The sequence below is a fragment of the Phodopus roborovskii genome, unplaced genomic scaffold (genome assembly GCF_943737965.1).
Source record: "Phodopus roborovskii unplaced genomic scaffold, PHOROB, whole genome shotgun sequence".
NCBI lineage: Eukaryota > Metazoa > Chordata > Mammalia > Rodentia > Cricetidae > Phodopus > Phodopus roborovskii.
In genome coordinates, this window is record NW_026126517.1 from 52,807,420 (window position 1) to 52,831,641 (window position 24,222).

Sequence of the window (24,222 nt, forward strand, 5' to 3'; positions counted from 1 at the left end):
TTTTGAACATACAAAGTAATGATTTTTTTTTTTAAAAAAAAAGCTATATGGTCAATGTCCATGATGAGTTTATTTCATAGGGAACACCCCACCCCCACCCCGCACAAAAAAATAAATAAAACAACCCATAATTTCCCAGACACTGCACAGTGCCTGGCACTTTGCATTTCTCTTCCATCAGAGCACACACAAAAAGAAAACAACAAAAATACATTAAAGACACACCCTTTAACTTAGCAGAAGTAAATCTTGAAGCAGTGTTTTGTTATGCTTTGATTACAACTATTTACAAATCAAAGTGCACTTGTATAAAGATAGCAACATTTCTATTAGGGTATAGGTTATTTTGCTTTATTGTGGTCTTTTTATCTGTATATAAAACTTTTAAAGCTTTCTTCAATAAAAGTCATTTTCCTACAATACATAAGTTACTGATCCACTGAATTTCGGAACCAGTTTTGTTTGTTTGTTTCTTCTGTGCTTTTCTGCTGTACATCATTATACAAATGGCACACGCCTTTGGACGAGGCGCAGTCTGATGCTGCACTCATTAAAACTTAAGACAAGGGACAGCATATGAAATGACATATCAGCAGTCTAATCCTTTGGCTCATCTTTTCGAAGAAATCACTGGATAAAACTTACAAATCACTGGTAAATTCATCTTTTTGGTTAACAAAGAAATCCATCTGGTACATTACCACTAAATGCAACACTGCTTTCCAATGACCACACTCATATTCCCATCTCACTGCTCAAGGACACCACTGTTTACAACTGGTGTGACAGGACAGGATACAGTAAGGCACGAGGTGGATGGTACAGATAAAAATGAATACTTTAGGCCTAATCTGTTTTTCTGCACAAATATGAAAATATGTACCGTCTTCAAGATAAAATAACAAAGAAATACATAATTTTTGTTATGAAATACCTATACAAAATTTTAAGATTTACACCATCTGAGCTGCCATGAAAGGTTAAAAAAAGTATCTTTTTTTTTCCCCCCAATACATAAAGCTTCCTCTCATCAGTAGGTCCATGAGAACTTAGATTCAAAATGTCCAGCACTCAATAGCGGAAAGAAGACTAGAATTCCCCTTCCTGCTCTCTCTAAGCCCAACATAAGACAAAATACGAAGGCCAGATGTTGACAGTAGTGTATTCTACGTATTATGTACAACTGAAATTGAGAAACAATCAGGATGGGAGCCTACTGGTACTGGTACGGTAGTGACTGAGGGATGCGTAAGGCACTTTGTGCAAGAGCAGCATCCTGGCACAGGGATGGTGAACGCGAGGGCTGCAGAGGCTCCTCGGACAGACGCACGCACAGGAACATCTCTACAGCAGGGAAGACACAGCAGGTAGAACTCAGGCGAATGCTACACCGATGTGGTGACTCGGTCAGTGGCGTGGTTGACCTCGTTTTTGTTTGAATCCAGTCCTTTGGCAGCATTCATGTCGTTCCGTAAATTCTCCACCGACCTTTTCATGTTCTTTAATTCCCCTGGGTGTGGAGTGGCTCGCCTCTGAAGTGTTCTCTGCAAACAAACAGAGGCCCGAGAGTGTTTGGTTTTATCCACTGCTGTTTCAAAGCATGCAGTTTTCAGCCTAGAACATTCCAATACATATTGTACTACTCCAGAAATCCGAGTTCCAGGGGAAGCAGCTTTCTTCCCAGCTATGTGCATTCGTCAGCTGTTCACCCAGAGTTCACAGAACATTAAAGTAACTTCGTAGTCTTGACAGAGCATAATACTTTTAGAATAAAGGAATGCATTTAGAAATATTAGTACAAAACACATTTCTACATGTTGATGGAAAAATAACAAAATTTAAGATGTAATTATAGAGCAAAGAAAAAAAAAAACAAATAAATATCCTAAATTAAATTTACTCTAATGTTCTTTTACTATTCAGAGTGGCTCTGGTTTCCTTCACCGCTCCAGGCCTGGGAGTTGAAAAAGAGAAAGTGAAAGAGAGGACTTCATCTGGTTAGACTGCTGTGTGCCATTCCATGCTCTGATGAAAGTGCATGTTCTTCTAACAAAGGCCACAGTGCTGAGAGCTAAGTAACAGGGATTAGCAATTTGTAAATTTTCCCATTAGCTAATCTGTGGCATGCCCATTATCTCAAAAAGCAGCATTTCCATCTTTGGAAAGACCTGTCTTAGAACACATTAGCTTAACAAAGAGCATTACCAAGGTAGTAAAAGAACCACTGAAATTACACTCTGGATGTCAGTGGTAGGCATTAAAGAAATACTGACTTTGAAGTTCCTTATCATCCCTTATTCCCATTTTTCTCCCTACTAAGACAGGTGCCAAAATTCCCATCTGGGGACAGCTAGATGACTAAAGACAATTTTAAAGCACCCTTTAAGGTGGAGACAGGGGCTGCGAGCACCCGCTGTAAGTGTTGCTTGTGAAAACCTAACTGGTACAGAGAATTTAAAGAGCTAAAGTAGGGGCTGGAGAAATGGCCCAGTGGTTAAGAGCACATAACTACTCTTCCAGGGGACTGAGGCTCAGTTCCCAGCACCCATGTTGGACCCAATACATGCATGTAACTGCAGCCAGCACCAAGGCATCTGAAGCCTCTTCCATCATCCTTGGGCAACAAGCATACTCAAACACACATACATACATATGACTGGAAATAAAAATTAAAAAAAAAAAGTACCAGCCAGTATAAATCAGTATCAAGTCAAGAGCTGAGACACGGTACATCTGAGAGACATTTTCAAATATGAACCAAAAGGCAGAGCTTCAAATATATTCCTGATATTCCTGATTTCTAAATGGAAACTTGCCAAGTTAGTTCAACCAAGATCATAAAACTCTAATAAGGGCCATGGTGGCCTGGTATGCCAAGAAGAGAGATGTTTTGAATTGAGTCACATATGACATGTGAATGGACTCAACATCGCACAGCCATGAGTAGTATTGGAAACAGGAAGACATCATTCACTCAAGCAAATAAATAAATAAATAAATACATACATACATACATAAATAAATAAAAGGAAGAATCGCTAAGTTTAGAGAAAAATATGGGGACAGAGGGAGATACTATCACAAATAAATAAAAACAATCATTCAAGTAACAAAAATTCAATCTGCATCAGTGCTTGGAGAGCTAGTTCTGTTTAAGAAACAAATGAACAAACAGAAAGGCTAGATGTTGAAAGACAAAACTATACAGTATACAAAAAAACAAACAAACAAACAAAGAAAATCTACATTAGGCGCCACTGTCAATCTTGGATGAATGTCTAGCCCCATACCGTTTCATTTTCCTCTTCATCCTTTTCATCTTCCAAAAACCGGATTGCACTAACTCTGTGCACTGTGCGGTCATTCCAGGCATCCTCAGAGACGTCATTCACCAGGCTTTCCAGGGCACCACAGCGAGGCAGGCTCTCTGCAGTGACAAAGACAACATCAGTAGGGAATGCTGGCCATGGGACTGGGAATGGCTACACTGTAATTTAGTGGCTCATTGGTCAGAATCCACACAGAGGACTACAGTGCCAAAAATAAGGAGAGTAGACCACTGTTGCAACCACCAACCTTGGCTTTTGGTTAAAACATAAAACAAGAAACAAAAAGACCTGGGCAGAATTGGTCTTTTCTAAGGGGACTACACTTGAGATCCTCTGGGGTATTGGTTAGACTGGGATTGCTGAATGTTCCATCATAGATGGCTCAAACACTGAAGGGTGCTTTGTGGCTCTTGTCACACAATAAGCACAGTTCCTTGTTTTGTTTTGTGTTTTTTATCATGGGATGGCTGAAGTCAAGGGAGGCTGGTACCCTCCTTCATGTCACTTTGCTATACTTTCCTGAGGCCAGCAAAGTCATTTCTCGGAGTGTCAGCGTGGAGGACTCCAGTATTCCTGCTGAACCCATCTCTCTTAGCAATGGACTCATACCATTATTTTGACATTTGTGTGAATGTCGTTTTTAACAGAATTTACAAAATGAAGATAAAAAGCCCTCAAAATAGTTCACTGGTTTAAAGACACTGTGCCAGTGGTGGTAACTGGGAATCCTCCAATATGGTTTGGAATTTAACAAGCTACCCCACTGATGAGCAGTCTACTTTTACCCTTAGTGTATCATTCCAAATCAAAGGGTTGCTTTCAGAATTTTGGTCAGGATAAACAGATATGAGTGTTCTTTTCCTATAAAGACCTAGGGGGCCCTTCCAGAGTAGCCACACAATCCACTTGCCTTGCTTCTAGTAAGGCAAACTACAAATGCAAGCACACTTGGGGAGAGGAGGCCCTAGGGATAAACATTAGCTCCAGCTTGAAGTCCTTAAGAGAGAATCACCTTGGCAGATAGGTTCAGAAGGCAGCTGAGGAAGTAAGACACAAGTTAAAATCTTCTCCCCTGTGGTGCGGTCTGTGTCGGTCTGGAAAGTGAGGAGAGGCTGGGACTGGTTGTCAGATAACCACAAGGCCTTTAACTTCAGGGTGGTCAGCGACAAGGGCAGATGGCGCAACCTGACATAAGACAAGAGACATTACAACCTGGAATGTCAGGGAACGAGAGCCCTCAGAATCGGTCCAGAGTGTAGGAAGATGCTATGCTCATGATTCGATTTTCACGTAGAGTCGCAAGTGAGGTACCCACTTCTCCTTACTGCTACCGCTTCTCTGCAGGACCTCCAGAACAGACTAAACAGTCCAAAAAAAGCTCAAGACACATTTGAAGGCCTTGCCCTAGGTTTTAGCTTAAGAACGGCAAATTAAACAGCCTAACTGAAAGGACTCAAGCACGGTTCTTACCGCTGCACAGGGCTGCAGCCTCACCGTTAGGCTGCTGGGGATCAACGGGGGCGGCAGGAAGGAGAGAGGCAGAGAAAGATAAAATTATTCTGCACCTGCTGCACTTGCTGACTCTGGGGAGAACCTTCCAGGTCTTCCTTTAAACTCTGATTTTTCAGCTCCCAGCCACTCTTAATCTCAGTCTCGGGTGATAATTAACGGTCACACCAGATTATTGAATTTCTGATGAGAGAAGCCACCTAAGAACACTTTAAAAGTTGAAATGTGACACCTGAATAGTAGGTGTATATTTACGCTTGCACCATGATGCAATAGACCGCCACCATCAAAATGTTCTTCATAAAAGTCACCGTGGGTTACCTGAGAATGGAAGCTGAAATAAACCCTTTCCTCCCCAACTTGCTTTTGGTCATGGTGTCCATCACAGCAATAAGAACATAGCTAATAAATATATAAAGCTTGGTGCCAGGATTATGGGCCATTGCTGGGACAGACATGACCATGTTGTTTTGGGGAGGAATGTGACAGTGTTTAGAACTTTGGGCTGGGAAAGGCATTGAACACTTCTGTGGAAGCTTAGATAGCAAAGATGAACACAGTGCAAACAATTGAGGCCTGGCTTGTAAAGTTTCAGAGAAAAGCAAAGGCTCTACTAGAACCATTGGGTCATATTCTGAATTAAGAATCTGAGTTCCAATCACCTAGAGTTGAAGACCCAGCTATGACTAACAAAAGACCAGCACCGCTGAAGTGAAACCTTTGTTTTACTGGAACAATTGCTACTGGTTCGCTGGAGCTAAGAAAGTAGCTTTGTCCTGTTTAGGGTTTCTGTTACTGTGATAAAACATCAAAACCAAAAGCAACTTTGGGGGGAGGGGTTCTTCTGCTTACATGTTCACATCATAGTTCATCATTTAGGGAAGTCAGTGGCAGGAACCTGGAGGCAGGAGCTGATGCAGAGGCCATGGAGGAGGGCTGTTTATTGGCTTCCTCCGCCTGCTTTCTCATACACTGAGAAACACCGACCCCGGGATGGCATTGTCCAGTGACCTGGGCCCTCCCACATCAACCAATAAGAAAATGCCTTATAGGCATTCTTACAGAACAATCTAATGGAGACAAAAGGACTCTGGCTTTTGTCGAGTTGACATAAATGATTAAGAGACCAGCATCACTGGGGTAAAAACACTAATGGGAATATTTTCCCAGGGTCAGGGCATAAAAGCCATGGTCCAGAGGATGCCAAGGCTGCATGTCTTGCTGGCAGCTGAACTTGGTAATGTCTAAGAGTCTCACAGGTAGGACTAGTTCTGAAGCCATAAGGGGGACATGGAGAGCAGCTGAGGCTTGGCACTTTAAGAGGCCTGGAGAGGCCACTGGTGAAGATATAGCCTCGATTACGGTGGAGATCCCAGGATTGAAGGGGTCTTGGAGAAAAGCTGAGGTGGGCACTGTGTGGCAGAATCAGCTCCTGCCTCCGGGTTCCTGCCTTGGCTTCCCCCAGTAATGGAGTGTGACCTGACAGTATGAGATAAAATAAACACTTCCTTTCAGTTGTGGCCTCTATCACAATATTTTACTAGTGAGGGTGACACTCGATCCCTGCTGTGAAGAACTCACACCCAATTCAAGGACATCTGAGGAATCCGAGGCAAAGCAGCAGCCATGTCCACCCTCTCCTCACTCAGATATGTCTGCTCCTTAGGTGAGGAAGCAAGTGGAATCTCTGATGTCTGGAAAATAATTTCTCTCTCTGTACCAAATCTGTTGTAGACACATTCAAACTCAAGGAGGTTAAAGACATTATTTTTTTTTTTTTGGGGGGGGGGTCAGTCACTGTGACAGATATATACATACATACACACGTATGTGACTATAAAGTACATGAGGACACAGCTCAGTGGTAGGGTGTTTGTCTAGCATGTACTAGGCCCTGGGTTTGACTCCCTGCAGCATAAACAGACACTCGGACACACAGCACAAGCATCATGGGCGAACACACTTTTCTATCATAGGAATGAAACCGTCTCAATTTTTACTCTTTTTATAATCAGACTTTAAATCCTCTCAAGTGTTGAAGTGTTGCTCAATAATGTTACAGTCAGCAACTCTGCTGTTCTTGCTCATAACCACACAAGGGGGGGGGGGTGTATCAAGACTTGAAAGCTGGCACAACAGACAATCTGCTCCTGCTACGCCTCAGGGCCATCACCAGCTTTCCAGTGAGCACCGGCAAAGGCTAAAAATATCACCAACAAATAACAGCTTCTATGTACAACAAGTGGGTGATAAAAGCCGAAATAAATTACTGGACTCTACAGCAGCAGACCTTGTAATCAATCACATTCCAGCTCACATTAACGAGTCATCTGAAACACTGGCTTTCCTGTGAATAGCCCAAGTGCCAGGAAGCTCCAATGCGGTTGCTGCTGACCAAGTCTACATCACACGCCAGCCCAGCCTCAACAGCTCTGTACACAGAGATCTAACTTGTAGTGCTCCTATCCCTACAGTCTGTACACACTCTGCTGGTCAGGCCAAGCAGCTTCTCAGGGTTTGCTGTGGCCTGCTCACTGCAAACACATACACCCTCAACTGCTTCTCAGGAAAATTATCCAACTGGAAGTCAGAAAATGCTATAATATACCCCAGCTTTCCAGGGGAGTTAAATACACTTTTAAATTTAATCTGGTACCCTCTCTATACCACGGGATAACAGGATCAGCAGAAGCAGCCTTGGTCTTGCGTGCACACATCTGTATGCTCTACTTAGCACCACAACCCCAGAAATGAAAAGCTGCTGTTTACTGTTTCACACTGATGGACGAGAGCAAAACAAACTGTGACCAACCCAGCCTCAAGTGACCCTCTGTGCCTCTGGAATATTACAGCAATTGCTTTGACAAAGGTACCGAAGAACTCAGTGTGCCTACTGGCTAATGTAATGTTAACCAGTGGTTGAACACTGCTATACTTTAATGTTTCCTTTGTTATCCCAGGTAGAATTTCCTAGTTTCAAGCAGTTTTCAAAAAATGTCTGACAAGAGCATTTGGAAAAAAAAAAAAAAAAAGCAAATCTTTCAAATGAAAGCCCCATGTACTCACAGTCTCCACCATCCTCTATGGGCAAGGGAACCACTGTGATAGTTTGGTGCAGTCAGATATGGTTTTAAGAAACAACAAAACAAAACTGAATGCAACAACATTCAACTTGCTTTTTCACTCAGCATCATGAGTCTTCATTTGAATGCAGACAAAAAAAAGTCACATTTTTGATGACTTAATGTTCCAGAATTAAATGATTTAAATTGTTTTATTAGGGCGCGTGCACACGCACATGCGCACACACACGCGCGCACACACACACACACACACACACCCAGAACACAAAACTCAAAAGTCTAACCTATGTCCTTACTAACAGATAGTTTCTAGTATCTGGTACTGTTTATATTGAAGCAAGAGCCCCAAGTACCCTGTTGTGTGTTCCTGGTGAGTATTTCTAGGCAGGGAGTTTATTAAGAGTTAATTTTTTTTTTTCCTGTGTCCCAGAGTGGCTGATGATACAGAACACTTCCTGTCACTGCCACAGAGGGCTTCATAGTTCCCACATGGAACTCTAGAACCACCCTTGTGGTGATACGTCCTATCAGGTCTATTACAGTGAGTCCCTGCACAGTAGCAGGCAGTCTCTCTGGCTGGCAAGCACCACCATTATATACTTGAGGGCAGAGCCAGATGCCGCACCTTTAATCATCTCCCATGGATGACATTTCTGCAAGTTCCAACGCTGACATGGTGATCTTATTATTATTACTAGTTTCAATACTGAAATTTTAAAACAAGTAGTGATTATACATTTTAAAAGCTGAGAATTTAGCTATGAATTTATATATGGATGGACAAAATGGCACATTTCACTGACTCAGATGGCAACTATGTACTTCAGCTTCTTAACTAAGCGTCTCCACTCCAACCCAAGCATAATAAAAATGTAACTTCCCTTTCTTCTGAGAACTGGAGAACCGTGCCCCTAGTCAGAGGAAACAGTTTTAGAAACTAGAGCCATCTTTCTGCTCAAGGATTAGGAATGTTAACTCATGCTTCCCAGTGTGGCCAGGACCAGCTAGAGTTCCTGAGTTTCCCGGGCTGCACTAAGGAAGCTGGAAAAAGCAGTCCTTCCCAGGCTGCAAAGGTAAGCAGGCAGCAGAAACTGACATTCAGTCCAAATCAATCCTGAGCTTGCAGTCACCTCTTATATGGTCTTAAGAACCTATCAAGATGTCTGCAAAGGATTAACCTTTAGAAAGGTGAGCGTTCCAAGGCCATAGCTCACCTCCAATTATAGCCCAGCTGTCTAGGGCCCCCTGCAAAGGAGGAAGAGTGTTAGCTTGTGCCCGGCCTAAGTGACCAGCTAATCAGTACGTGGGAGCCAGTCTTCCAGCACTCTACCCTGCGGGCCTTTACCAAGTAAAATCAGCTGTTTCCAGTTTAGTAATTACTGCTACTTTGCCCCTATCACATTCAAAAGTAATTTTTAGATTCCTGTTAGCAGTGAAGATTTTAACACTTTTTGAAACACCATGCAGCTCATTCTGCAAAGCTATTAGCATTTTTCTTCAGTCAAGTATTTACCAGACACCCACTGTGTGCTCGATGCAGTCACAGAAGCAGTCTCTCTCTCTCTCTCCCTCTCCCTCTCTCTCTCTCTCTCTCTCTCTCTCTCTCTCTCTCTCTGTGTGTGTGTGTGTGTGTGTGTGTGTGTGTGTGTGTGTGTGTGTGCACGCGCGCCTTAAGATAACATCAAGCTTGGATGGGTTACACGCATACATGCCAACAGGCATCACCATGGGGGAAGCTCTTTACAAAGGTCCAAAGGCAAAACCCCAAGAGAAAAGAAAGTGGGTGATGAATGACGAGCAAAGGCAGAGGCAGGGAAGGGAGTCCCAGGCAGAAAGGCCGGAGCAAGTGTGTATGGCATCTCAAGTGCTAAAACTAACTCAGGATGCTTGCAAGGTGGCTGCACTCCAAACCATGACACCTGGCACAGTGTGGCAGGACTGGGAATGTGAGGAAGAGCAGTGCTGTGTCACAGGGATGCCACCTGCTTTGAACCGCAGTTTTGATTCTGAAGTCATTCGGGTACTCTGACACTATGGAGCCTCTCCCCACCCGTAAGTATGCCCCTACAAACCCAACTTTATTTACAAAGTCAGGAGGCTGAAAATGACTGGCGCAGAATATCAAGACCCGTGCTTAAAATTCAGTCAGGTTTGGCAGCATGTGACTCTGGTCCCGGCTTCTCGGGAGGTGAGGGCAGGAGGGTGGCCCCAGCCTAGCCTCAGTAACATACTGAAACCTCTACCCTGCCTCAGAAGGAAAAAGTCAAACTGATTCAAGCTTATCTTGGAAGGAAGCATCTCTAAGGCCCAGTGTGACTAACAAAAGTAGCTAAGTAGCTACCGAAGCTAAGGCAAGGCCTCTGCTCCCAGGTCTGGTCTGCTCTGAAGTAGCCTAAGTTCAGGTTGTGCTCTCACTGCCCTACCTGGCTCTAGCAGCTTGGTCCCCATCAAGAGTTCTCTAAGCCCTCTGGCCGCTCGGTTGGGCAGGGCCATGCCGCAGCTGCAGAGACGCATGGCAGCAGAGTAGGGCCAGGAGTCTATCTGTTTCGCTCCAGCAAAGCCCTTTCTTACCTGTTCCCTGCCACATCTAGGACATGAAGCTCCATGGCCTGAGACACCTCTGCAGGTATTCGAGTCAGTCTGTTGTCCCGTACACAGAACACGGTGAGGTTGCAGCACCCGCCGATCTATAGTGGGAGAGAAAAATCATCTGTTCTTTTCTCCATTTTGAGGAGAGGTGGGGGTAGGGCAGGGTATTTTAGCAACAGCATGAAAAGGTGCATAAAAATATATGATTTTAAATTCCACTAATGAGCATAACATGTTCTAAACTGAACAAAGAAATTAACACAGTTTAAACTGTCATTCTGAGAAACGTTACTTTTCATTGCTGATAATACCTAAAGCGGCTGCACTGGTTAAATGTTAACTAAACTACACAAGTCCAGGAAGTTTTATTTAGTCATAAGAGAATTAAACAGTTCTACTTCAAAATATTAGGCCAGAGGTAATGCTGACACGAAGACACACAGCTCAAGGCCTGTCCTATAACTCCAGGGTTTTCAATATTCCAGGGCTAAGAAAGGGAAGGAGGGACATGAAAAATTATACATGAATTGTCACTGAGTACATTTTGATAGCTTTTGGTCACTCATAAATTAATTTGACAAAATCACTTTCCTTTGAGGAATGCAAAACCAATTAACATCTCAGCAAGAAGTGACATTGGTAAATATATGTACATTTGTCTCAGCCATGGTCTGCTAACTCTACAACTGCATTAAACTAAGAGCTGAGCCCACATCCAAGACTGTTCCAGAGTAGCTGAACTTCCTATGTGTGGTCTTTAAGACACACTAATCCAAGACTTTGCTGGACATATCAGCCATGGATTTTTGAGTTAGAAAATCTGAACCAAAAGGGAGGAAAAGGGACTTGATCTCAGACATAACCTTCTCCAAGTCTCCGTGAAGCATCATGTTTTTCTGGTCTTTGCCATCCAGGGTAGAAAAAGATTATAAAGGGACCCATTGATGTCTCTCGGACACATGGGAAAAGGTTACCCCAGGGCCTCTCACTACAGAAGAGTCTTGACTCCTCAAGCTGTCTGAATGTATCTCCTTCCCTGTTTCACTAATATGTGTACTTAATATATGTATACAACACCCAAAAAGAGAAGGCATCTTTACAAAATTACTAATTTCATGAATTATCCTTCTATTTATTCTAAGAATATCAGGATTTGCAATTACTACATTTAATTGCAGAGTCCAACCATAACAGATGTAAACATATTAACATTATAAAGCACACAGGTTTTCATTTGCTTCATCACTGAAGGCACCCCAATGTGTGGAAGCCATCCCTTTCAGGTCTCAGAATTCAAGTTTCTCATCCCAGTAAAACTAGTTTATTCATTGTGTTTACACATCATTACTTCTTGTAAAAAAAAAAAAAAAAAAAAAAAAAAGCCTTTTTTCTTTCTGTTTTTAAACATCTTAACCAGTAATCCAAACTGGCTCAATGTCCTTTAGCCCCCGCCATAGTATTCCCAGAACCTCTGGTCACTATGATGACAAACAGCCACCTACATTTCTTCCATAATTATGGACTAACACTCTGTAACAGGACAAAGTGTCTCTCGAATCCTGAGATTACTTATTTGTGTATGGATACATACAGTTAGAATACTTGACAAGAGTAGTTCTTTTCTTATCTACCCTCCACCCATCCATCGCCTGTACCTACCAAACAGGTCAAGTGTGCTCATCTTAAGATATGATTCTGCCTGACAGCACAGCCCAATACCCTTTCATGTGAAAATCAGTGAAGGACTGGCACTATCATGTTACCCAAATCATTTGTGGGCATTTTCATCTCTCATTTGGTTTCACAGGCAGAATCTGAAGGTTCCCTGGCGGTCATCAGGATCAAATGTCTATTATCACTTAGAAATTCTGGGAAGCCGAGTCACTGTTTAAATAACCTATTACCAGTTGTGTAGGAAGCTAGTATTTTAAACCTCCCTTAAACCACTAATAACACCTTCCGAGAATACAAGGGTTTCGATTTGGAGTCTCTAAAAACTACAGAATGTAGCAGGAAACCTGAGTTTAGCTCTTTTGTGTCTACGTTAATTCAAAATGATCCTATATTTAACTGTCTGCCAATGAATTAGCCCAGGAAGGGCCTGGAGATCACCATGGAAACCTTTAGAACAGTGGTTCTCAACCTTCCTAATGCTGTGACCCTTTAATACAGTTCTTCATGTTGTGATTCCCCCCACCCCACCCCCCAAAAAAAAAACCCATGAAATCATTTTCTTTGCTATTGTATAACTGCAATGGTCCCACTGTTATGGACCATGATGTAAATATCTCTGGTTTTTTATTGTCTTAGGTGACCCCCTGTGAAAAGGTCGCTCAATAACCCCATGGGTCATGGCCCACAGTTTGAGAAACCACTACTGTAAGGGTGAATGCTTATGGGGCAATCTAAGGACAATGATCAGACTGAAGATGCAGAGAAGCAGCCTAGGTCAGCCACCCGTGCTGCATGCATCCCACTCTGCAAATGGCCGCCTGCATGGAAGAGACCGCTCTCTCTCAGTGCTGCCCTCTCAGTATTGGTAGCAGAACAGAACCCACAATCATTTCACAGGCAAAGAGGAAAACTTACAAGAAAGCAAAATCTGGCCTGAAGTACAAGGTGAACAAAGGCAATATACATAATTTTATAATCCTTTTCAGAGTCGGTGCTGTGTTATATCAGTGTTTCCCACTTGATGAATGTCTTTCAAATGATACGGTTTGGGGATTCCACAAATTATTGGACCACATATACAACAAGACACTATGATCTTTAGCATCTATATCACCAAGAACATGGTCTAATGTTATTATATGTCTCTAGATTTTATTGGCCACACTGTATTTTCCCCTCCAGATATGTAAGTGATTTTCTTAACAAACACCCATGGCTGACAATGCTAGTTAGTTCCCAACACTTCTTTGCTTCTCTTGCTACACTAGTTTAATCATCCAGTAGATGTTGATAGTGATTTGTCTATACCTCACAAACAAGAACAGACACTTCCACAGCACTTGACACAAGAGACTGGTCCATGATAGCTCCCTCTATATACTCTCAGGACACTTCTGGTCCACAAGAGTACTTCATGTCTTGGGATGGTGCCTGGAGCATGTTTGGTGCTCCTGTATAAAATCTGAGAAACAAGTCTTGTGTGTGTGTGTCTTAATATCAATGGGCTACTTTTTTAAAGGGTAAATTTCCAGATTTATCCTTTAAGGTATGTTTCTAAGTCTTTGATAGTATCAGTAGTCTTTCCCATGTCGGCCCTAACAATCTACACTTACAAAATATCATGTACTTTCCTGTTGTATTTGTCAACATTTGGTGTTTCACTTAAAAATTTTAAAGTTCTGATAGATTAAAACATCTTCACACTTCTATGAAAACAGTCATCTACAAAATAGCCTTATGGCTATTTTGCTCTCTCTCCCTTTCTAGGTATCACTGGTTTTGGTTTTGCTTACTTTTTTCATGACAGACACAGCTTTTGCTCAGTGACATGAAGGAGTTTCTGGTGACAGTTAAGATTTTCTTCATTTGTGATTAAATGTCCTCCTACCCATACACTGTTATCCTCCTGCAGATAAGGAATCTTCCAGGTAGAAAAAAAAAAAAAACATCATAGTCATCAACTGTTTTGTGCTTGCACGCATGTGAATCTTAAGATGCACCTGCAGGTCAGATGGTAATCTCATCTTTCCTCAAGTCCACTGACCTGTTTTGTAGACACAGCATTTTTTGCTTGCCTGGAAATCCCCAGTTAGGCTATGCTAGCAGGCCAAGAAGCCCCAGGTCTGGTTCCACAGCACTGGGGCTCCATGCTTTGCCTTTCTTAAGGAAGGCCTCCTGGGACTGAATGTGGGGCCTCATGCTTTTGTGGCCAGCATTTTATAAACAGAGCCATCTCTCGAGCCCTGGCAACTATTTCTTTAATGATTTTATTTCCTGTTTCGAATTTAGGAATGCATTCCCAGTCTTCAAATCTTATGGTCAATTGTATTTTATTCTAATATGTATAGGTTTTATATTATATTTATTAACAATAATTTTAAAACGCAAGGGCAACTTAGACTGAAACAAATTTAAAGTGTAAGACAAAAAACTAACTAACATCATAATCATTTCTGAATATCAGAATATTTACAGGACATTAGTACTGTCATACTGTCTAAATTATGTGTGTGTGTATTTTTTTTTTTCCTCCTACAAATTCTACATTATCCCATTTGACCAAACAGGTGTGATATAGTTGGGTTACCTTCCTTAGTTTTATATGATACAGACAAAAATAAGAAGCAAAACTCCCCTCTGTATTCTAAACTTAGCCATATGCTCAATTTCTTTTAGCCAAGAGGTGTTTCAAGGCGACATTTGGCTGGGGAATTACTGCAGTTACTGCCTCATTCATCAGACCCACAATCACACACCAGCTTCCTGCCTATTAAATCATGCTCCTACATTTTCTTCCCCTTTCCCAGGAGTATGAAAACTTAAGCAACAGAGTGAGAGATAAAACACACAAGCAAGTGGCTGGGGGCTCAGAAGCATGCCATGTGTTGCGAATGAGCCGGGCTTAGCCTTTCCACCACAAGCTAGAATCATGCTGACAGAGCACAATGCAGGGAAGGCAGATGAGGTGGCAAAAGATGCCCTTCAGAGTTTCTGAGTAACTTACGATGTAAGTCACAGAAAAGCATTCTTTTGTAAAATAATGATTTGAACAAATGTGAGAAACACATAACGATACAAGAGTCCAGGCCGTGCGGGTATTACATTTACTCATAGAGAAATGCCTGTGGTTTACAATGATGAACACACAGAGCAGTCAGCCAGTCTGAGTCTCCATGCACTTATGAAGCAAAACAGGAGTCAGCGATGTAACTGTAGTCAGAACAATACTTACAAGGCGACAAGTTTACCTGACTTTTCTAAAATTCCAAGCAGCTAACAATTAAGAAAACAAGAGACATTCATTGATTTCCAAATGTTTACTACAAATGACACCACAAAACACAAACAGGATCCTTCATCGTGGCCTAAACAGTACAAACATCTTCCCCTCAGTCATTTGGGAAAATAGATGGAAACACATGCGGTTGGAGGAAGGAGCTGTGCCATTAGGCTGACAATATACAACACCATCAAGTAAGACCAGGATCACACAATATAGGGATAACTACAGACACAGCAAACCAACAGCAATTACACACGTGTGGATTTGGGATGTAAAAATTGGTTAGTTTCTGTCTTAGCTTAGATATGCCATATATGCAACTTAATTGATCAAGAAAAAAAGGAAATCATTTTTCAAGAAAGGGTAAGATTTGATCAAATGGTATCAAGCATCAAGGTAGAGCTGATGTTCACACATACTGACAATCACAGGGCAGACTACACTAACTGTTACACACCGATGACTTGACATGTGGTTGGGACACACTTTGTGGTTTAGTTGGTCAGCCGTAAGGAGACAAGCAGTCAGATTATTTCTGTTGGGTACCAAACTGTGATACATGGCAGAGCCAAAGACATATATGCAATGAGTTTCTTATCCTGGGATCTGTCTTGGTCTCTATCTCTGTCTGTGTGTGTGTGTGTGGAGGGGGGTAGGGCTGAAGATAGAGTCCAGAAAGATTTTACTCTTAAAAACCAAAATGTTTCTGCTTTATCAAGAGACCAAAGAAAATAAGTATGTTTTATCCACTTATAAAACTCTACATGCCAGGAAATCAATCATAATTTTCCAGAAAATAGATAAAATGTGATAGCACAACGCTTTAGAGCTAAAAATATTTTTGCAGTGGACTTAAGTAGAACCAGAAGGTGCTACATGTCACTCTCTAATCAGAAACACTGCTGGAGACTCATTTTGACAAAAACAAGGACAGCTTGTTAAAATGACAGTAGCAGTTTCATAATAATAAATTTGTAAAGATTCTCCCCTAAAATGTCTCCCTGGAAAAAAGAATTCATGAGCCATTCAGAGAGGATGGGAGATGGTTATTATTAAAGTGCTCTCCTTAGCATTTGCCACGAAAAATACCCCTAAGCTGCACTGATGTTCTAGAATGCCCAGACCAAAGGTCACTTGACCTTTCTTTACTGAATCAAGGTTCTGTACAATCTCCAGCACACAGATGAAAAGGCCATGCTGAATCTGACTCCCTGTGTGGCCCTATTCTTACAGTCCAGTCACACCGATTAAAGACTGGGGGTGCCATCTTTGGAGCTAAAGACTGGTTGCCCTCAGTTTCTGTATCCTTGAACTGAGGAGGCCATCATGACTTCCAAAGACTGAATGAGCAGAGCTGCACAGAAACACCATGGACCATGCAGGGCATTAAGGAAGAAAGTGACAAATCTCCTCCTTGGGCTGATTCTGCCTCCGATCCATTCCCCGTCTACAAGTGCTGTTCCACAATAGGAAAAATTCGTGTCCACAATATCAGCTGTGTTTGGGTTTACTGCGTACAGATTAGAACCAAAATGTTTTGATTAGTGGATTAGCGGTTTCTTAGTTGTGTACCCAATTTGGCTGAGATGTAGATTTGAGTCTTTCTGTTGCAGACAGTTTTGCTTATTATGATTCCTCATGTTAAGGGTATGTCTGATTATAAATGTGTGGTGTTTTTAATCTGCATCTTCTTGCTTACCCAGAAGAGATTGGGCTCTGTGAACAGAGATCCAAGCTGAGAAAGGGAAAGAGGAAGCCCACACACCCTATAAAGTGGCCCTAGGAAAAAGAAAAGAGGTGGCCCTCAAGTTCTGGCTGGTTAGATACCAACTTCGAGATTATTCCAAGACAGATGGTAAAAGGGTCAGAGCAGGGAAATATGAACAAAGCAATGTTAGCCAATGTGAGGGAAAGAGGCTTTCTCCATGAGGACCCAACAAACAGGAAGTCTCACCAACAGCTTCCAATAAAGGGAAAGGAAAGGACCATAAACTCAGCTTTTGGCTATGTGGTGAATATTACAGACAACACAACAAAAGGTAAGCCCAGTCTTACTCTTTACAGTACAGCGCTCCCAATTCCCAGTAACTTTGTAGTAAACCTTTCAAAAAGGACACTAGACACCTCCGTGCTCCATTCACTGTGGGTTCCCTCTTCAGTCAGCATTCCTACCTCCTCTGAAGAGCCCCTGGTTACTCTCCACAACAGAAAGTAATCATCCCATACATGGTCCCCTGGAGAAGTGGAAAGGGACAAGATCTCCCAAGTAAATTGGGAGCATGGGGGGGGGGGAGAGGGAGTTAGGAGGAAGAGGAGGGGAAAGGTGGGCATAAGGGAGCAGGGTGATTGAGTCAGGGAAAGAACAGAGGAGAGCAAAAAAAGAGATACCATAATAGAGGGAGCCATTATAGGTATTAAGAGAAGTCTGGCACCAGGGAAATGTCTAGAGATCTACAAGGATGACCCCAACTAACAATCTAAGCAAAAGTAGAGAGGCTACCTTAAATGCCCTTCCCTGATAATGAGATTGATGGCTAACCTATATGCTATCCTGGAGCCTTCATCCAGTAGTTGATGGAAACAGAAGCAGATACCCACAGCTAAAAACTGAGCCAAACTCATGGAATCCAGTTGCAGAGAGGGAGGAGTGATGAGCAAAGAGGTCAGACCAGGCTGGAAAAACCCACAGAAACAGTTGACCTGAACAAGTGGGAGCTCATGGACTCCAGTCTGATAGCTGGGAAACCAGCATAGGACCAACCCAGATCCCTAAACACTGGGTGTTAGTTAGGAGGACTGGGCAGTCTATGGGGCCTCTGGTAGTGGATCAGTATTTATCCCTAGTATACGAATGGACTTCGGGAGCCCAATCCACATAGAGGGATACTCTCTCAGCCTAGACACACGGGGAGGGCCTAGGAGGACTTAGAAGACTCCTATGAAAGGCCTCATCCTCCCTGGGGAGCAGAAACAGGATAGGATAGGGTTTAGTGGGGTTGACAGGGGAGGAGGGGAGGGAACTGAGATTGACATGTAAAACAAGCCTGTTTCATCTCTGCACTAGTAGACGGTGGGAGAGGAGGAAGAGAAGGTGGAGTGAAGCAGGGATGGGATGGGGGTGGCCTTTGTCTGTATAGGCATGCCTTTGTAAAGGATTCCCATCCTAGATATTATTAACAGACCCTAACTAAATCTGTGCCAAGAAACAGGGTTGCATAATGGTCCACTTTTATAAGCACAATAATGGTTTGTGGTCAAATGCAATAGTTAAACCCCAAATCATCCACATTCTCTGGCAAGCTTCCAAACTGTCCACTTTTGTCAATAATCATTTTTATACAAAAATAGAAATCTTCCTTCTATTTAAAAATCCTATCAATGTACATTTCTCAACTCTCCTTAAAGGAACTGATAAGCATTTATGGATGCAGACCACCATCCAGGCTCATACTTGCACTCTTTAAATGCACTATTTGTCTTTTAAACATGAAAAAAAAACAAAAACAAAAACAAAAAAAAATCACCCATGGACATTTTTGATCCCTTATGTATAACAATTATTACGATATTCTTTCTTTAGTGGCACATACCTCTTTTGGTAAAGACATCAGTTTATTTCTGTCTGCATTCAGGTTGCTCAACTTCTTAAGTTTTCCAATGCTCTTAGGTAAAGTCTGTTAAAAGTAATATGATTGTTATTAACTTATTACAATTTTTACAACATAGCTCGACAGAAAAACCAATTACTTACAAGGACTTTAAAACTATCAAGGAAAGAAAACACTTTTTCCTGAATATTAGATGTCTGTAATAGTCACTTGTGGAAATGTAATGAAGTATTCTATAATTCTGCTGTTATGATAGCATATTTGAAAGAAATTAAATCAAAGATGGAGACTGAGTAACGTAATGTTCTCCCGTTCACCAAAATGTGTATTTACACCTTCAATGTTTACAAGTGTCCTTTCAGCATGACAGACAGCCATCTGCTCTGACATGTGGAAGCCAGCTGCTGAGGCCGGGGGCACAGAAGACCCTGGTGGGTGTCGAGAAAGGTAAGCAGGCTTGGCATGTGCGGCAGAGCCCTACAACAGCAGGCCGGGTCACACAGGCTCTCCAATATCACAGCAGAACCTGGGGGTCACTACAGTTTTAACAGCTATGGTTTCTGTTTGTAAACCTACAGCCACCACTAAGACAGGGCCACACGCCTGCCAGGGCACGGCCACCTCGGGAAGAACACGGTGGGGACCCGCATGTCTGTTTTCACTCTTCATAGGCTGTCTGTCATTGCTCTTTCCACCTAAAGAAAACTACTTCACTTAACAACCCAGGAGAAAGGGGACGCAAGAGTAAAGAAGGGAATGCAAGGTGGGAAGAGGCGTGGCCAAACAAGGCAGTGAAGACAGAGGTCGAGCACAGTACTTGCCTCTTGAAAAGGAACAGTAGAAGAGAGGGAGATGAACAGTGAACCTAACAGATGAAGCAAGGGAGGGCAGGAAGGAGGCAGACAGCACAGACTGGCTGCCACCACGCTGACCCACCCTGGGCAGGTGGTGCATAGGGAGAGGAAGCTTGGTCAAAGTGTGACTCTGGGCAGCTGCCTTCGGTCCTTGTGTTTAGGGTAGGGTGGTCTTGTTCGAAGTTTTCACACGCCATCCTCCAGCTCAGAGTACAGAGCCAGCAGTCTAAGCGTCTATCCCTCGAGGCTTTCCCGTTCCTTCTGGTGTACTAACACGCCCCAGACACACCCAGCTTATAGGCAGGCTTTGCCAGGGACCTCTGTGAGGTGTGAGTCCAGGGTCTATGCTCTGAGGACACATGCTCTAAGTGTGGAGTCCCCCACACCCTTGGCTTATGCAGCGGTGGTTGGTCTTGAGGCCATACCTCCTTATGGCAGGTACAGAGAGAGAACCCATCACAAATCCTCATCACAGTACAAGGCACTCACCAGGAGCCGGTTTTCTGTAAGAACTAATTCCGTGAGGTTTTCACAATCCCCAAGTGCTTCAGGCAACTGTGTGAGCCTGTTCTGATCCAGCTTCAAGATTGACAGTTTCTTTAGATTTCCTACAAAAGTGTCATTTAAACTCATTAGTTGTGATTCTTTGCCTGATTATCATTTGGCTTTTTTTTCCCCCCCTCTATCTACCGTTCTTTTTTATTTTACATAATTACTTTTCTTTTCTTCAACTGGCTTTTCAAACTGAAACTGTATCACTTTCACTTAGATCACCAAAGGTTGAGTGTTGAGAATAATTTGTTTAGCACATCGGAAAGTCAGTAATTAGAAACATGTGAAAGGCTAACTAAAAAAACTATGAAAGCCAGAAAATTTCATGAAGGACAAATAGCTACTGATGCATTTGTAAGAGCAGGAGCTATTTTGTGGATAGATGAGCACCACTTCTGACCCTGCCCCCTCACTAAAACAGCTGACCAATCCCATCCCTTCAGAAACACAGCTGACTAGTCACCTGTCAATGTAGTGAGTGTGAAGATCCTACCAGAAGTAGCCCTGCGTGTGCAGAAAAAGGTGGAAACTCCAAAGAGCTTCTGAACAGGAAGTCTTGACGGAGCCGCACAGGACAAGGGGAAAGAAGAATGAATCTAATGGCCACCTCCAAGTCCCCAGGGGAAAATGAAAAAAACTGAAACATTTGAATTCTTCCTTCTAGCCGGTCAGGGAAACAGACAGTGCAGGCACCCTTCATTATCCTAGCAAGGCCACCTTCCACATTAAATGAGAAGATCAGATCGCCTCTACACAAACAGAAACATGAAGTGGAGCGTAGAGCAGTGAAGGAAGAACTCTCAACCCCGAGCTCACTGTGTAGCATAATCAGTAAGGCCAGTGCTACCCACAGGGTACAGTGCAGCTTGAAACGTCTCCTTAGCCCTACTCCCCAGCTGGAAGTATTAGAGCTTGAATAGTGCAAGTGGTGGGGCATTTGTTTCCTCACTAAGAAGGGCAATGTGATTTGTAGCCATTGTCTTTGTTCTTCAAAGCTTTCCAAATGAAACTCCCCTTTGCCCCTCTGAACAGGATGTACTGAGCCTGCAATGGAAGGCAGGCCTTGCTACAGATAGTCCTTTAGAGCCCACAGGGTCAGCTCCCACCTCCTGTTCCAAGCGTCAAAATATCCAGTTCCTATAGCTGTATATGATTCTAAATAAACAGTTCTACGAAGTCAAAATCCTCATCTCTTTTACAGCTGGTACCAGCAAAAACAGTGTCTCTAGCCTTGCTGACTATGATCAGTTTTCGCTTCACTTTGCCCAATACCAGAAAGGAGGGGATCTTTGGTCACACTCTTCTCCATCATCTTATGACAATCCGTGGTTAGACATAGTTCCTTACAGGCGCTGGCCCGCACTGCTGTGATGGGGTTACCAGTCCCTGAGTTTACACTACATCTGTCTGTCTGTCTGTCTGTCTGTCTCTCTCTCTCTGCACATTTTAATTATTAGCACACATTTAAAAATAACATTTTAAATGGTTGTGCAAAACAAACAATATTACAGGTGTTTGCCAAACGAGGATGGACAGGCATACTTGAAACTTACGCTGCATTAACTATCCCCTGCTTTCCTTCTAGGAGAAATGAGGAGCCACATTCCTAGCACTGAACAGCTATGAGCAAAGAATTTGAGAGTGGGTTCCCAATGGTCTAGATGGAGGCAGGTGGAACTCTGTATCTGCCACTTTTCTGTACTCACCAATGCCATCGGGAATTGTTTCCAGTAAGTTCTGGGAAATGACTAAGTCTGTTAAAGAAGTCAGGCCACTGATTTCTTCAGGAAGTCTCTCCAACCTGTTTTCAGAGACGTCTAAACAGAGCAAGCTCTTCAGATTCCCAATTTCCTGTGTTAATGGCACAGAGAGAGAAAGACATGCTTGAAGCTGGCATAGCAGGGGAGTTTGCTACAGGGGTTTTCACAACCAGACCCCAGGTCCACATGACAGGAACAGGAGCAGAAAGAAGGTAAGGGTTGGAAGATGAGGAAGAGTGCGGTGAACCGCTGGACATGGCACGATGTCCATCATAACCTCACACCGGGTGGGGTTACCTGCACAAGATCAAGCTGCTCACAGTCTGAGCAGAGATTGGCAGGGGCTCAGAAAGCCACACCCTGTCCTCAAGTGAGGAGGCTGCTGGAGAAAGGAGAGTCCTTTATCTTTAAGAGCATGGCCCATGGTAGGGGGGCCCAGACCCATGTGGGTGTGTGAAGCACTAACTGGGCTTAGTGGATGGAAAAGAAAAGGGAAGTGAAGAGGCCATGAAGTTGGGAGGAGATGAGGCAGGGTAAGGGAGTTGGAGGAAAGGAGATGAGGGTGGATATGGCAAAAATATATTATATATATGTATGAAAAAAACTGCTTTAAAAATCCTCAGAGGCAGGCAGATCTTGATGAATTCAAGGGCAGACTGGTCCACAAATCGAATTTCAGGATGGCTAGGGCTGTTACACAGAGAAACCCTGTCTCAAAAAAACAAAAACAAAAACAAAACAAAATAAAACAAAACAACAACAACAAAAAAAAAAAAAAAAAAAAAAACCCAAAAACAAAAATCCTTAATTCTGGGCTGGAGAGATAGCTTGGTGACTAAGAATAATGGCTACTCTGCCAAAAGAGCTGGGTTCAGTCCACAGAGCGGCCCCCTCCCCCCCCCCCCCGCCCCCGGCCATATATTTGTAACTCAAGTTCCAGGAGACCCAACATCCTCTTCAAGCCTCTCAGGAGCACTGTACAAATGTAATAGACACACACACACAAGCAAAAAAAAAAAAAAAAAAAAAAAAAAAAAAAAAAAAAAAAAAAAAAAAAAAACAAAAGCAAAAAAAAAACTCACATAAAATGCGAAAAATAAAATAATTTAAGGCCTCAGTCTAAGTATGTTATTTCTATTTTACCACATATGTAAGTGTAAATAGTTGAGTAGTTTACCAATGGAAATGATAAACTGTATGAATTGCAGCCAAAGAACTTGAAGGGGGTTTGATTTTGGTACAACTTGATACTAGAGGCAAATGAGACTTTTAAATAAGTACTTACAGCATAATCCATTGGAGAGCCAATTCCTTTGTGGTTAGAATGCCACATCGTCGCACAGTCATTTATACACATCTGCACTGACAGGTACTCTCCCCCTTTTAATGTCACATAGCTAGCATTTTATTACACTCCTCACATTCCACAGATGCTCTCTGGCAAGGATTTTGCACGTGTTACAATGAATTCTAAGTATTAGCCAAAGGCTACCCCAAGTTACCTATCTGTTTCTCTTTCTGAAGGGCAGCCCAAATCTGAGTCGTGGAGTCTAATTGGTTTCTCAGTTCCAAAAGTCATTAAGTGACATCATGATAACGTTGGTGCTGTTACAGTGACAACTCCAACTTTAGTTGAGTGTTTCCTTCTAGTGTCAGACTTCCTGCCCTCAATCTGTCACTCCTCACCCACAGCTCCTAGCCCTGTCACTACAGTCCAGCGTGCACCATGCAAACTGTTTTAAATTTGACCATCCACATCATAAAAGGCACAGTCTGTAAACACTCAAGAGTCAAACTCCATGACGGAGAAAAAGGAGGTAACAAGAAGAAATGCCTGTTGTGCTAGGGAAAGCCCTCTGGGTGAGTTTCTCAGCTGATCTATCCGAAAGTAGACCTGCCTGCTAGACTCCACCCTGAAGAATGAAATGGCCCAAGGCACATTTCATTTAGAGCATGGGTCTCACATTTGACAACAGTAAAG

At 42.7% G+C, this 24,222-nt stretch overlaps 1 protein-coding gene across 2 annotated transcripts in view; it reads right to left on the minus strand.

Annotated features, from left to right (window-relative positions):
- Positions 1 to 335: 335 nt before the first annotated feature.
- Positions 336 to 24,222, minus strand: part of Lrrc1 (leucine rich repeat containing 1) — a 117,660-nt gene continuing 93,773 nt past the window's right edge. For both annotated transcript variants that reach the window (XM_051197992.1, XM_051197993.1), the window contains exons 8-14: positions 22,188 to 22,332; positions 20,419 to 20,537; positions 19,058 to 19,141; positions 10,493 to 10,608; positions 4,342 to 4,514; positions 3,291 to 3,427; positions 336 to 1,544 (exon numbers count right to left, since the gene is read on the minus strand). In XM_051197992.1, coding sequence (XP_051053949.1) covers positions 1,386 to 1,544; positions 3,291 to 3,427; positions 4,342 to 4,514; positions 10,493 to 10,608; positions 19,058 to 19,141; positions 20,419 to 20,537; positions 22,188 to 22,332 — 933 coding nt within the window. In that variant the 3' untranslated portion in view covers positions 336 to 1,385. The remainder of the gene's footprint in view (positions 1,545 to 3,290; positions 3,428 to 4,341; positions 4,515 to 10,492; positions 10,609 to 19,057; positions 19,142 to 20,418; positions 20,538 to 22,187; positions 22,333 to 24,222) is intronic.